We start from the raw sequence: 13,976 nt of genomic DNA on the forward strand, positions 1-13,976 counted from the left end.
GGCATATGCCCAGGAGGAATAAGACCCGTGTTAACGCAGAAACTCTGAGGTGAATGTTCATAGCAGGGTAATTCCTAATAGCCCCTAAAGGGAAACAACCCAGATGTCCATCGGCTTTATGAATGGGTAAACTTGATGGGGTATATGCATACAATGGAATATTATTCAGCCGAAAGAAGCCACTGATAAATGCCAAAATGTGGATGAACGTTGAAAATATTACACCGAGTGAAAGAAGCCAGACACAAAAGCCATATACAGTATCATTCCATTTATTTATAATGTCTGGAACAGGCAAACCCATGGACGCTGAAAATAGAGGGGCTTTTGCCGGGGGCGGGGAGGAGTGACTGCTCCTTTTTTTGGGGGGGGGTGGGTAACGGAACCGTCCTGGAACTTAAACCGAGGCGGTGGTCGTTCGGTTAAAGTGTCTATATCAGACACTGTAAAAAGATGGATTTCATGGTCTATAAATTATATCTCAACAAAGCTCTTACAAAAGAGAGGGGAGAGGGGGAAGGTAGTGACTGCTACTAATTATTCATCGGTAAACAATGGGGCAGCTGGGGAAGATGGGCCAGCCTGCATTGGTGTGGGTCGCAATGGTGCTAGTAACTACTGTGTATGGTAGGAACTAGCCTGCCAAATGCTTTCGTTACCTCTCTAGCTTTCGCCGTCTTAATTTGACACGGGAGGAAGCTGAGGCCCTGAGTAGAAGGAGGATTGCACCCTAAGCATTTCGGAGCTCACCGACCTATTTCCCTCTGTGTTGTGATTTCAGAGTCAGCATCATCCTGCCTTGGTGTATATATTTGCTTTACGTTACGTTGCTTTCTGCCAGCGTGAGTGCCGGCGTGTGGTGCGCCTACTCCGTGCATCTCCAGGGCTAAAACACCAGCTACTCACCTGTGAGGTAGTCCGTCATTGGAAGAAAATCGAAGGGGGCGGTGATTAAAGATGTTACGTCAGTAACTCTCATCTGAGTCGGTGGAGAAATTCTGGATTATAGCCTTCCTTACAGAATTTGATAGCTGGAAGTGCTTTAAGGATAAGTTGATGAAATTGGTAAAATACAAATTAAATGTCAGCAATGCACAGATCATCTTATCAAAAGACGAACATTTCGTGTTGAAGGCAGCTCTGGGTGCGGTCAACAGCACAATCTAGGCTGTTGTGGGTTGAGAAGGACTGAACCCACGGACCTAAAGATAGTGTGGACTTAGGGTGGGATAGGAGGGCAGTGGAATCTTGTCATCTCAACCCAATAATCTCTGATATTGCAGGCTTTCATGTCTTAGAGCATGTGCGTGTTTTGTGCTTTACCTTTTGGTGAGAGGCTAGGGGACGTCTGAGGAAAAAGTAACCTGAGTTTTTCAACCTAAGAGAAAATAGAGGCTAAGTTTTGTTTCAACTGTAAGAAAGTAGACTTAGATAAGAGGGAATTTAGTCTTATCACACTCATCACCATTATTTCCTTTATATAAAAACAATTATGAATGTGATTAGGGCTGAAACTGGGGGTGTTAGGGTGAATACTACAGCTGGGAAGAATACGGACAGTAATTGACGGGGCCTGCTTTCAAATTCTACCATATTTCACCACGGCTACTTTATGTGTAACTTCGACAAATTTTTTCGCCACATATGTGAATACCTACCTGATAGGGTAGAGGTAAGAATTCAGAGAAATGTTAACGTGAGGTCTGTAGCCCACAGTGGGCATTCAGTAAATGGTAGATGATATTGTGATGAAGACTGTTAGAACAATTTCAGTGAAAGTTTGGCAGACTTTGCCTTCCTAAATGCATACTGAGACTGCGCAGTATGAAGCAAATTTTTCCTTGCATTGTATACTGGCCGTGGCTGTGGTTTTTCTCAGGTTTTTTAACTTCATCATTAACTAACGAATAATTTATATGTAAAAATTTCTTTCTTTTTTTAAAAAAAAATTTAACATTTATTTATTTTTGAGAGAGAGAGAGAGAGAGAGAAAGCGAGTGAGCCAGAGTGTGAGTGGGGGAGGGGCAGAGAGAGAGGGAGACCCAAAATCCAAAGCAGGCTCCAGGCTCCAAGTAGTCTGCACAGAATCTGACGCGGGGCTCCAACTGATGAGCCGTGAGATCATGACCTGAACCAAAGTTGAGTGCTTAACCGACTGAGCCACCTAGGCCTCCCAATATGTAAAAATTTCTTAAGCAGATGCCTTGCGTTTTATTTTCCATGCTTCCATAGTAATTTATAAAACATTTTTCAACTGTTACGGGAAAGACTTCATGTAGACCGAAAGATTTAAGCATATGAAAAGAAAATGTGAAACATCCAAGTTAATGTTCTGTCCTTTGGGAAACCACTCTTTTCCAGATTAACTGATGTGACTTAAAAACTTCTAATAGTGGTCAAAATAAATGTTCTTGTTGTTACACCACAAGTACATGCCTTCCCTCATTTCATTGTTTTGGGGATTAATGGGTTCAATACCTGTTGAAATTGTATATATTCCATTTCCCTTGACCAGGGAGAGGCAAGAAATCTATTGAAAATACATGTAAATTTTGGTTGGTCATTCTCCAATGGGGATTGTTTTAAGAGTTGGCCACAAATCAGAGCCCCTGTGAAGAAATAATGGGGTCTGGTAGGTGGAAGACATGGAATGCTTTTTCTCATTTTGCTCAGCCAAGCTAGCTGAGAGCTATAAACATTAGCCTCAACTGCTTGCCTTTGGTAGTTAAAACCTGGGACTAAACCAATGCAGGGTTCCACCTTCAACATTGTGAAAATGATGAACAGAAAGAATAGAGGATTGCCCTGTGCCCTGATAGACTGAGAATCAGACCCATGTGGTGGCCAGTCATAAGATTTGGAAGCTCTTTCAAAACTTTAAATCCTTTAGGGGCGCCTGGGTGGCTCAGTGGGTTAAGCATCCAACTTTGGCTCAGGTCACGATCTCACGGTTTGTGAGTTCGAGCCCCGTGTCAGACTCTGTGCTGACAGCCTGGAGCCTGCTTTGGATTCTGTGTCTCCGTCTCTGCCCCTCCCCTGCTCTCTCTCTCTCTCTTTCTCAAAAATAAATAAATGGTAAAAAAAAAAAAAAAGACTTTAAAATCGGAAGTTAGGAAAATGTTCCACTATGAACAGAGTGCGTGCATGGCGACTGGGAGCTTCTGTGGAAAAGAGCAGAGGACTTATATGTCCGTTCTGTTTTAATTCCATTATCAACAGATTTACAGCCACTTTGTTTTTCATTTTATGGCTTATTTTGTCTGAGGAATCAATTACTGACAGGGTTGGCAGTGGTAAATTAATGTGCCAAAGATGTACCCTCCCTCAAAGCATTGTGCGAGTTTCCTCTTTCTGAGCCTTCTCTTTGTCTCCCTGTTCTGCCTTTTCTTTTGGATTTCTGTCCTTTGTTTCTGAGATCCTGACATTGTGGCATTGCAGAGCACAGGGTTAACAGGAGGAAACATGAGCATGAGCGGGCTCTGTGTCTAACCCCCTGTGTGATTTTAGGAATAGTTTTATTTATTTGGGCCTTCCACTTGCTTTCTTACTTGGTGATTGTTGGCCTTCCTCCCTTTTAGCATGTAAGCTTCACAAGTCCAGGGATCCCGCACAGCCTGTGCATCCCTGGGTCTCTAGTTCCTTGAAAGGTGGTCTAGCACATAAGAGGCATTTTTCAAACTTTGGCTGGCTGGCGTCATTTTTATTTTGTAGAGGGGGAGGGGCAAGGAAAATGTTTGAGGATCTCTGAGGTTCTTTTCTGATCTAAATTAGATGATTCACCTCTACTGTTCATATTATTCCTTAAAAAGGAGACCCAAGTGAGAATGTAGCTAAGTTTCCATAAGCAATCATTACCAAAATGGTGTGACCTACTCCTTTGGTATTTAGCATTCTATTGACTAAAATGCTGACTAGAATACTATGTGTTACTTCTATAGAAAAATGATAGTTGATTTTTCTTTCTCTTTTTAAGATAGTATTTGTATTTATTTTTTTTAAGTGTATTTAGTGTTAATGTTTATTTGAGAGAGTGCATGTTCTTGTGCAAATGCGTGGGGGAGGGGCAGAAAGGGAGAGACAGAATCACCCTGACACAGGCTGGGCTCAATCTCAACGAAGTGTGAGATGACCTGAGCCAAAATCAAGAATCAGATGCTTAACCGACTGAGCCACCCAGGCGTCCCAAAAGATTTTATTTTTACATAATCTCCTTACCCAACATAGGGCTCAAACTCACAACTCTGAGATTAAGAGTCACATACCTTACAGATTGAGCCAGGCAGATGCCCTGATTTTCATAACAATAATATTGATACAGTGTCACATGTAGAAATGACTTCTGAATCATTAATAAGGATTAAATTATGCACACTATATTTAACTTCATTGCACAATTATTTTTTTTTTTAAATTAGTAGCCCACATTTGTCATACGTAACAACTGTTTTTGGAAAAACACCTTTGCTCCATTTGTTGGGTACAGAAGCTTATTAAGGTTAGGTGGATTTTATATTCCTGCACACTCTGAAATCCATCTGGTTTATTAACTTAGATTTACATTAATAATATAGTTCTTTTGCTCTATGATAAATATGATCCGAGTATCATCCCAGATTCTTAATCCTCGTGCTGTAGAACCCAATGGTGGATTGGTGATGCATTTGTAAACGTAATACACAAAATTCAAAGATACACTCTAGAATAATCCTCCTATGTGTCCATGGGCATGAGTGTGTCTGAGACACGGGAGTGGAGAGATGTGATTGGCTCTCTCTTCCGTGCAGATCCATGGAGATGGCCTGGGCTGAAAAAAACAGTGACTACCTACAGATTCCTGTAGTGATATCTTTATTAATATATTAAAATCATCTCGGTTTGGCACAGATAACACCATCAGATCTCTACTTGCTGTTTGTCTTCTGACAAATATTCTTTTCCTTAAAATAGCATTTGCATTTAGTGTGAAATACTCATTTGGTCCATTTTACTGATTGAAATTCTGTGATAATTGTTCTCACTTCTCTAGTGTGCTTATGTGCCATACAGATATTGGGGAAGATTAGAGTTGATTTTTGATCTTCAGATGTGGTTTCTTTTTCATATTTAGGTTGGTGACATGCAACAAAATATGATAGAAAAGGCACAGCGTTTCTATAGTACTTGGGTATGAACCTTGACCCTCCCATAGGTTAAGTTACTTAATTGCTCCTAGAGGTACTTCACCTCGAATTTAGGACTGTGATGTTGCCAGAACAGTTAAGTTCTGTGCTGAGGACTTTACAAGCTATTAAATGATATACAGATCACAGGAGTTGTTACTGTCACCTTTAATTGTTACACCAAACTGATCACTTTGCCATTTTGCCTTTAATATCAGTGCCCAGGGCTTTATTTCTGCGTGGAGAAGAGGCGTCTTGGCCATGAGCAGTATCTTGAGATCTCAGCTCTTTCTAAGCAAGGACCTCTCTATCCCTGTGGGATCCTCAGGTGGGGCAGTGAGTGTGGTAAGATAGAGCTAGACTTGGTTCTGCAGCTCCTAAGATGTTTCTCACAGCTTGTTGGGCATCCTTTTTATAAAACCTGAAAGGTCTTAATTTACTACCAGTGTCCCCTCAACTACAGCAATTACAGGCTTTACTGAAGGTGATGGGTTAAAGAGATGCTACAGACGACATACCTGTTTCCATCATCCTCTCCAGCTCTCAGGGGTTTAGTTATAAATCACTGGGTAGTTAACCCAGATAGAGTTAGGTGTGTTTAGTAAAGAACTGAAAGTTGATTTTACTTATATGTATGTGCCTTAGTGGCGTTTTTGCGAGATTAAAGATTTACATACGTGTGACTAGCTTGGCCTGTTCCTGTGTGTATAAAGGTGTTGGCATACTGAAAACGGGCAGAAGGGCGGTTACTATTTATGCCAGTATCTTCTTATGCTGATCACCTCTGGAGCAGGCCTGTGTGCAAGATTCATGCCCAGAAAAGGACAAATGCCACATAATGCCTTCAGCTTGTGATCCCCTATATAGCAACCTCAGATTTGTATCCGGCTTAGCCATTTCCGGCTTAGCCTATACCTAGCTGTTGCATGGAATTGGCCATGTGGGTTAAAAATTAAGCACTGGCGCGCCTGCGTGGTTCAGTCAGTTAAGTGTCTGACTCTTGATTTTGGCTCAGGTTGTGGTCTCGTGGTTCATGGAATCGAGCCCCACATGGGGCTCTGCACTGACAGCACAGAGCCTGCTTGAGATTCTCTCTGTCGCTCTCTCTCTGTCCCTGTCCTGCTCAAGTGTGCTCTAAATAAATAAATAAGCAAGCACCAATGGAAAACGTAAGATTTATAGATACAACTGAGTGTATAGGTAAAAATGGGGAGTTTTTGTTTATTCATGAATCACCCTTATTTCTTAAAACCTTTGGTTTGGTTACTGGTAAAGCAGATGAAATTGGTTGTTTACTTACCTTTGACAAGAACTGTTTGAGAAAAATAATTGGAACTTTTCTTGATTCAGGGGAGAATATTTATTATCAATCTATAACTATTCTGCAGAACAGTCTTAAGACGTTATTGAAAGGGTTTTTAGAAACCTAGAAACATCACCAGTGATTCATTTTTCCTTTTGGCTACAAAACCAAGAGTGCTGTATGTCAAAAGGATCTGGTGCTAAACCTGGAGGGTTTATTGTCTAAAGTACAATGATGATGGAATGTTGGAAGGAGCAAATAACATTTCATCAGTGTTAGCCATTACAGATAGGAGAAGGGAAAATGAGAAGTAGGGTTTGGTGTTTTCAACCACAGCTGTAATCTTTAAATTTGAAGACAGGAGGAAAAAGTAAGTCAGGAGATTTGGGCAATACGTTCGATTCTGCCACCGTTTTTAAGTCCAGTAACTTAACTTCATCTATAAAATAGAACAACACCTTGCTCCTATAACCCTGTGCTCAGTTACTCTTTGAATGTTCCTTTATTCCAGTTTTCACTTTCTTCTAATGGCACTTGGGTGATGAAGGGGGTAGTTTCCACCAGGGTACCAAGAAGGGGATGGGCTAGGGAAGGGATGGTCATTAGGTTTCAGGTCTCTTGTCTTCCATGAAGAACAGACCCGCTTTTCCTCTTTTATGTTGTTCACTATATTAGAAAATGCAGAGTGAGGGGTTAGTGCAAGAAGGAAACGTGAGAACAAAAGTAACACTTTTGTACTCCTGGTTGGTGATGAATAAAATTCCTCAGCTGCATTTGCAATGAAAGTAGAACTTACATTGGAAATGTGTAATTTTTTGTGCCTTTCTTTTGGTAAAAATCACATTTATTCAGAATAAGAGGTTCAGGAATGACAAGTGGGGAATTAACTGGGTTTAGATTAACTGAGATTTTAGAGTAGGATGTCAGATATTTACCTGAATTAAGGGGAAAATTTGATAGTGGATGTGTAAATAAGTCCTGCTAGACCTCAAGTCTAAGCAGAGAAATCCTTCTCTTTCCTTCTCTTTTCTCCTTCTCTTTTCTTCTTCTCTTTTCCCTTCGATTCCCTCCCCCTCCCCCACTCCTTCCCTTCATTCTCTCCCCTCCCCTCCCCTCTCTTCTCTTCTCAGCCAACATTTATTGAAAACCTCCTATGTGCCTAGGCGTCCTTGGGGGACTTACAGTTGGGCGCAAGAGACAGATCTGTACACAACCTATGCTACAGGACAGAGGTGCTGGTGGACGGGTGGACCCCGGTCTGGTTGGGAGAAGCCTAGACTGTTTGCCTGCTCATTCCTCTTTCCATGCAACTGTTGTGTACTATTTGGACTTGTCTTCTCCTTGTTCACTGCTTGCGTGCTTAGTTTTAGCTGAGACTTCTTTCCTTCCTGGAATGGCCTGGGAGCCCACTTCAAGTATGTCGGCGGCAGTTAGGAATTGGTTTGGAGCCTGAGTTTCACAAAATTGTTGGGTCCTAGTTTTCTGTGTGTGGTCAGCTTAGTGCTCTGGCCACTGCAGCAGACTGGCTGCCCGGCCTCACACCCGGCCTGCATGCGTGTGGGTTCATGTGTGTCCGCGGGCCGTCCGCGCTGCCTGCTTCCTGGATCATCCTTGGCCACCTGGAACAGCCTTTGAAATGTTTTCTTTTGTTTCCTACCACGTAAGCTCTTGAGTGTTGTTGCTTGCAACCCAGAAGTAGAAGGGAGAGGGTTGTAGAAACTGAGGCGTTAACAAAAATTTCCCGTGGAGCATTTTATTTCAGTAAGGGGGACTTACCTTCTTTCTCTGTTAGCTATGAGAAAAGACCCTCACGATGTAAGTGTTATCACGAGACGCATTTTAGCGCCTGCGACTCAAAATCGGTCCCTTTCTTCCCCCTTAGGTCTCTGACCTTAGGCCGGTTTGCTGACCCTTTCCTGAGCTTCCTCCTCCTCTTAATCTCCAACGTGGGAATAACTGGATATGCCTCCCAGGGTTGGTGGGAGGATTAATAGTAGTAATGGCTAGGTAGGAGTTTTCTGTTATGTACCCATTACTGTTCCAGGACCTTAACATGCGTTGCCTTATTTCAGATAGAGGGTATTAGAGCAGCAAGTAGTCAATACAGTATATGCTGGTTTGTCTTGAGTCTTTTCACATCTCTTAATAACCCAACTGTTCTATTTGCTGCAGTTCATTATCTACATCTTTGTTTCTCAGCATTCCTAACTTCTGTATAGTTCTCCACATAACGAAAACTTTGGAGTACAGATCCGAGTGAGAATCTGGTTCTGCAGCCGAACCGGTTCTACATTTTAATCATGCTGTGCCTTGTTTTCCTCGTGTGCGGCAGGGATGCTCATATCTAATTCTGCAGGAGTGAAGGAAGTGAAATGAAACAATCCATGTCAGGGAGCTGGCAGACCGAGGCACTGGGCTGTGGGTTTCTTTCTCTTCTCCCTCCGCAGGCTGCCCCCTGGCACCCCCCGCTCTTGCCCTTGCCTCCACACTGTATCATTCTGTGTTAATGATTCCCTCGGTCATACTTTTAAAAACACTTGTGCAAGTAGGACAAAGGTTCTCCCTGTTGTGAACACCTTGTTCTCTAGCCTCTCATCCTTGTGTCTAGGCCACAGGTTAGCAAGAATACTAGGCACGTAGAAGTTTCTCGGTGAATGTCTATCGAGCAGAATAAATGACGTGGTTGAGAATCCAACCAGCTCGTATTTGCTGTCAGGCTCTGATAGGTGGTGTGTTTATTTGCTGGGGCTGCCATAACAGACCACCCAGACTGGGTTGCTTAGACAACAGGAATTATTTCCTCACCGTTCTGGAGGCTTACAAGTTTGGTTTCTTCTAAGGTTTCCCTCCTTGGCTTGTAGGTGACCATCTTCTTTCGGTGTTCTCACATGGTTTTCTCTCTGCGTGTTTGCCCTAATTTGCTCCTCTTACAGCAGTATCAGTCATATTGGATTAGGGCCAGCCCATAGGACCTCATTTTACCTGAATTACCTCTTTAAAGTCCCTGTCTCCAGAGAGTCACATGCCAAGCTCCTGGGGAGTTAGGACTTCAGTGTACAAATCAGTGAAAGGGAGGGAGTGCACAATTCAGCCCATAGAGAAACTAGCACAATGATCTTTTCTAAGGGTCTGTGCTTCTCGGGAAAAGATATGTAAGTGACTACTCTGTTGAGTCACAGAGCTAGGAAAAAAAAATCTAGATGAAGAATACTAGATTTTTTAAAGAGTTGAGTGATGTTTGAAAATTTGTGACTTTGGAAAAAGCAGTAGTGCGTTCTGATTTCTGAATAGCATTTATGGGACTTAGTGTAATTTTTCTCTTTATATTATTCTTAGACGATAGACATGAATCCTACCAATTTTTTCTTCACTTTTGAACATCCAGTGCTTCGCTCTTAGTATGTGTTAGGAAGTGATTGTTGAATTGAATACAGGGGATTTGTCTGTGTCCAGACAATGTCACAATTTCATTCACTATAAAAGCAAATGAATCTGTCCGTTTGATTGTCACTTGTGAAGGCGCATTTTATTGTCTCAGGGTTTTTGGACTGAACTCTTTCTAATATCTGAATCCTTCTCTAGTTATATTTCTTTATGAACCAAATTTTTAAACAAAGAATGGTATTACCACCATTTCCTCAGTTGTTTATTATTTTGTGCATTGTTATTGCTCCTTGGACTTTCTCACTCTCTGGGGGAACATAGGCAGAATTTCCTTATCCAGACTAAATTTGTTAATTAAATGCATTGCAGTTTGTGTTACAGAAGAACAATGAACAAAATATTCACCATATAGTTTTTACTTTGACTTGTGTTTCTGGTTATTTGAGAATTAATATTTCATTTCTTGAAAATATTTTTAATGGTGAGGTAGGCCTTGACTTTAGGTAAGGGATCAGGTTTCTGAAAGCGTCCCATTACTCATATACATGTAAATAGATATCTTTCACAAATCCCACAGAATAATTTAAGATAATTAAAAATGGGGCTGTGAAACGATTTTCATACATGCAGGCAATTTGTGGTTTCGAAGGCTACTTGGTTTTCTAACTAGAAACGTATTTTTTTTTTTGTTTTGTGAAGGGTAATTTATACATCAGATTTACTAATTTTTTGAATTAGTAGTGATACTTATTCTTACAAAATACGGTGGTAAAAAGACCATCTTTTAGTTGTCTTGTATTTTTGTTTTTCTTCCCCCTACTAGAATTCTTATCTTTGTTAGTGCTTCTTGTTCAACTCTTTAATGCTTTATTTTAACAAGTCAAAAATCATGATAAAATGAAAATAATTTCTTTTCACTATAACCGCTCCTGTTTACAAGCCCACTGTTCTTCATATTAAGTGAGGGCCCTGTTCCTGGTTTTACTACCTCGGTTGAGTCTGTGGGGCTGGTTGACCTTTGGGAGTATTACAATAATGAAAATAATGAATGTTACAAGTTTCAAGAAAACAAATACTTTGCTTCTGTGAACCTTCCGGTGTCTAGCACAGGATTGAATAAAGGTTCTGTGAAAGAGGAACATCCGGAGTATGCCTTACTTTTGTCTTAATAGCCAGTGGCAGAGTGGGGGAGAAAGAAGATACTATAGAATAATGCATGTTTATATCAGATAGAAAGAAAAATCTGTACTTGTACAAAAATTGTACAAAGTGTACTACCAAATGTTATTTTAGATAATACAGAAGATGCTAACGTATGTTACAATTTCCAATGTCACAGTTTTAAGCATCATTTCACATCTACCTGTAAATCGACAGCCATGCCTTCATAAATGAGGTTAATGTAATTAGCTTGCCAGAACCCAGAAGAGGTTACATTTATTTAAAAAAATACATAAAAACCCATGTCTGAGGATGACTCAGAATCTTAATTTTAAGGAGTTAATATTGTTTTCTTAATGAACTGTTAACATGACCGTTAATTCTGAAACTATTACATTAATTAGTTCATTAATAAACATAAAGATTTTTGTTTTCTTAACGTGAAGACTAATGGCCATTAATTCAAACGAGACCTATCTTATACACCCAAGTACAGACTAATGTTGATAAACTTGCCATTTAAAAAAAAATTTTTTTTAATGTTTGTTTATTTTTGAGAGAGAGAGAGAGAGTATGAGTGGGAGAGGGGCAGAGAGGGGGTGGTGGGGATACACAGAATCAGAAGCAGGATCCAGGCTCTCAGCTGTCAGCACAGAGCCTGATGCAGGGCTCGAACCCACAAACCGTGAGATCATGACCTGAGCCGAAGTGGGATGCTTATCCAACTGAGCCACCCAGGCGCCCCTAAACTTGCCATTCTGTATCAAGCAGTGTTTTTAAAAAAACAAAGCTTTCACTGTAAATTTTTTTTATTAGAATGTTTTAGACATGATTTAAGTCATTTTATTTTGGCCTGTAATCAGCCTCCTGAGGTATAATGAGAAATCCATTCCAAAATACAAGTTTAATTTTCAGTGTATGTATGTATGTATGTATTTAGCAAACATCCTACCAGTGTGTGCCTGATTGTCTTAAATACTTGATTAGAGCAGCTAGTCTCTTTGGCCCTGAAAGTCCCCTTCCTTGCATGGCCCTGACCCAAGGGCCTTTCTGTCCGCTGTCGCAATAGTACTAATTCTTTCAGGTCCCCGAAGCCCCCCTGATCCTGCCTTTCCCTGTGCTTTTCTCTGTACTCCTCAGCTTTCCCGCTTGATTATAGTATCTGTTGGGTTATTTCTTAGCTTGCGTCTCAACAAAAGTGTTTCCTTTTAAACACTTTAAAGCAGGTAGCATGGAGTTGGCCAAACAGGCAGTTAACATTGTCATTGAACAGCCTTAGCCGCCTGCCTTGGGGGAACTTGGAAGGCTTTGGAGAAAGTATGGACAGAGTGTTGATGGGCTCACCATGCTCACGGCAGGTCCCCGTCATAGTATCTGCCTCCACCACACCCATTACGTTGTCAGGATGTCTTGGGAGCACAGGTGTCCATCTTGATTTTGGTATTGTTCAAGTTTTTTACTGTTTGGAATCCCCCCATTTCATCAGTGTCCTTGGTGTCCCAGACTAAATGAAACTTTGGTACTCTTAGGGCGTCTGAAGTTAATGTTCTGCCCTTGTACAAATGGAATGGTCATGCTAAAGCCATAATGAGTCCAGTGCCATCAGGCCAATCTGGAAAGCTGTGCCCTGTGAAGCACATTTGTTACTCAGAAATCTCTTCTTTCTGGAAAACCACTGAGCCATTAGTTACATTCAAAGTCATTCCTCACATCAACTTAATCACAAATTAAATTCACTGTCTTCGGTGAAGTCTTCAGAAGTCTTCGTGTCTTCTTGGAAAATGTTATGAGACAAACAGGATTTATGATCAAGCTGTTGATCTCTCCGAAGAGTTTTGTGTAATCAGAATCACGTGGTTGATGAAAAGTTTACTTTCATACATTTTCATTGTCAAATGTTACTATTTCTAAAACTCATTTAGCTGGTTGAATTAGAGAAGCAGAATTCAACATGCACTAATTTTTTTTTTTCCCTCATGAGGAGAGAAAGTTAAATTAAGGGAAATAATTAAATATTGTATATATTCACAGGATGTTTGCTGATAATACACACGAAACTCTTTCTTTCTGCTGTTTTCTCTAGGTGATTGAAGACAATACTGGAGTCCGCCGGGTGGTGGTCACACCCCAGTCTCCTGAGTGTTACCCCCCAAGCTACCCCTCGGCCATGTCTCCAACCCATCACCTACCCCCCTACCTGACTCACCACCCCCATTTTATTCATAACTCACACACGGCTTACTACCCACCTGTTACTGGACCTGGAGATATGCCGCCTCAGTTTTTCCCTCAGCATCATATTCCCCCTACAATATACGGCGAGCAAGGTGAGTAGATTGCTGCTGGCATCGGGAACTGTTGAAACTGGTTACAACACAGAAGTAGCTTAGGAGAACCAGAGAGCCAGCCCTTTGTTTCTTCTGGAAGGAGCACAGTAGGAGAGGATCCACCTGCTGTAGAAAGCTCATGGGAAACTCCTAGCTCCCTTTGTCCCGAAGCGTGTCTTGAAAAGGTTACTTTGTGGGGGACAGCTCTTTCTATTTTCCAAAATTCAGCCCCCATCCATCCACCCCACAAAAAGCAGGGAGTGGGGTAGCCACATCTTAGTTTAGTAAGAAATAAGTGATCTGTCGTATGTTCCTGTGTTCCGTTTACATATTTTTAAGTGACAGTGCCCTTAGGTGGAACTGCATTATTTCTAGAAGTAGAAATGGTCTAGAAGTAGAAGAGAAGTTAAGTGTTTTGTGCCCAATTTCCAACGATAGAAGACTCTGAGGTCTCAGTAATCTTTCTGATTCCTGGATGCTCTAGGTTGAAATCTTGGTAGAACTCAGAATCTCCTCCGTGTGGTCCTCCTGCAGCCTGTTTTTACGTGAAGAGTAACCATTTGCGTGGCCACACTTTCACTGGTTGTTAGCCAGATATTCACCTTGAAATGGGGGAGTCTCACACATTATGTCTTTGTAGTT

At 41.3% G+C, this 13,976-nt stretch overlaps 1 protein-coding gene across 2 annotated transcripts in view; it reads left to right on the top strand.

Annotated features, from left to right (window-relative positions):
* Window positions 1-13,976, top strand: part of FNDC3B (fibronectin type III domain containing 3B) — a 361,487-nt gene that overhangs the window by 196,203 nt on the left and 151,308 nt on the right. For both annotated transcript variants that reach the window (XM_047099654.1, XM_047099655.1), the window contains exon 5: window positions 13,091-13,334. In XM_047099654.1, the coding sequence (XP_046955610.1) occupies window positions 13,091-13,334 (244 nt within the window). The remainder of the gene's footprint in view (window positions 1-13,090; window positions 13,335-13,976) is intronic.

Source organism: Lynx rufus, unplaced genomic scaffold (assembly GCF_022079265.1).
Source record: "Lynx rufus isolate CCGP_SWC_20201006 ecotype Redwood Valley unplaced genomic scaffold, mLynRuf1.p SCAF_5, whole genome shotgun sequence".
Classification (NCBI taxonomy): domain Eukaryota; kingdom Metazoa; phylum Chordata; class Mammalia; order Carnivora; family Felidae; genus Lynx; species Lynx rufus.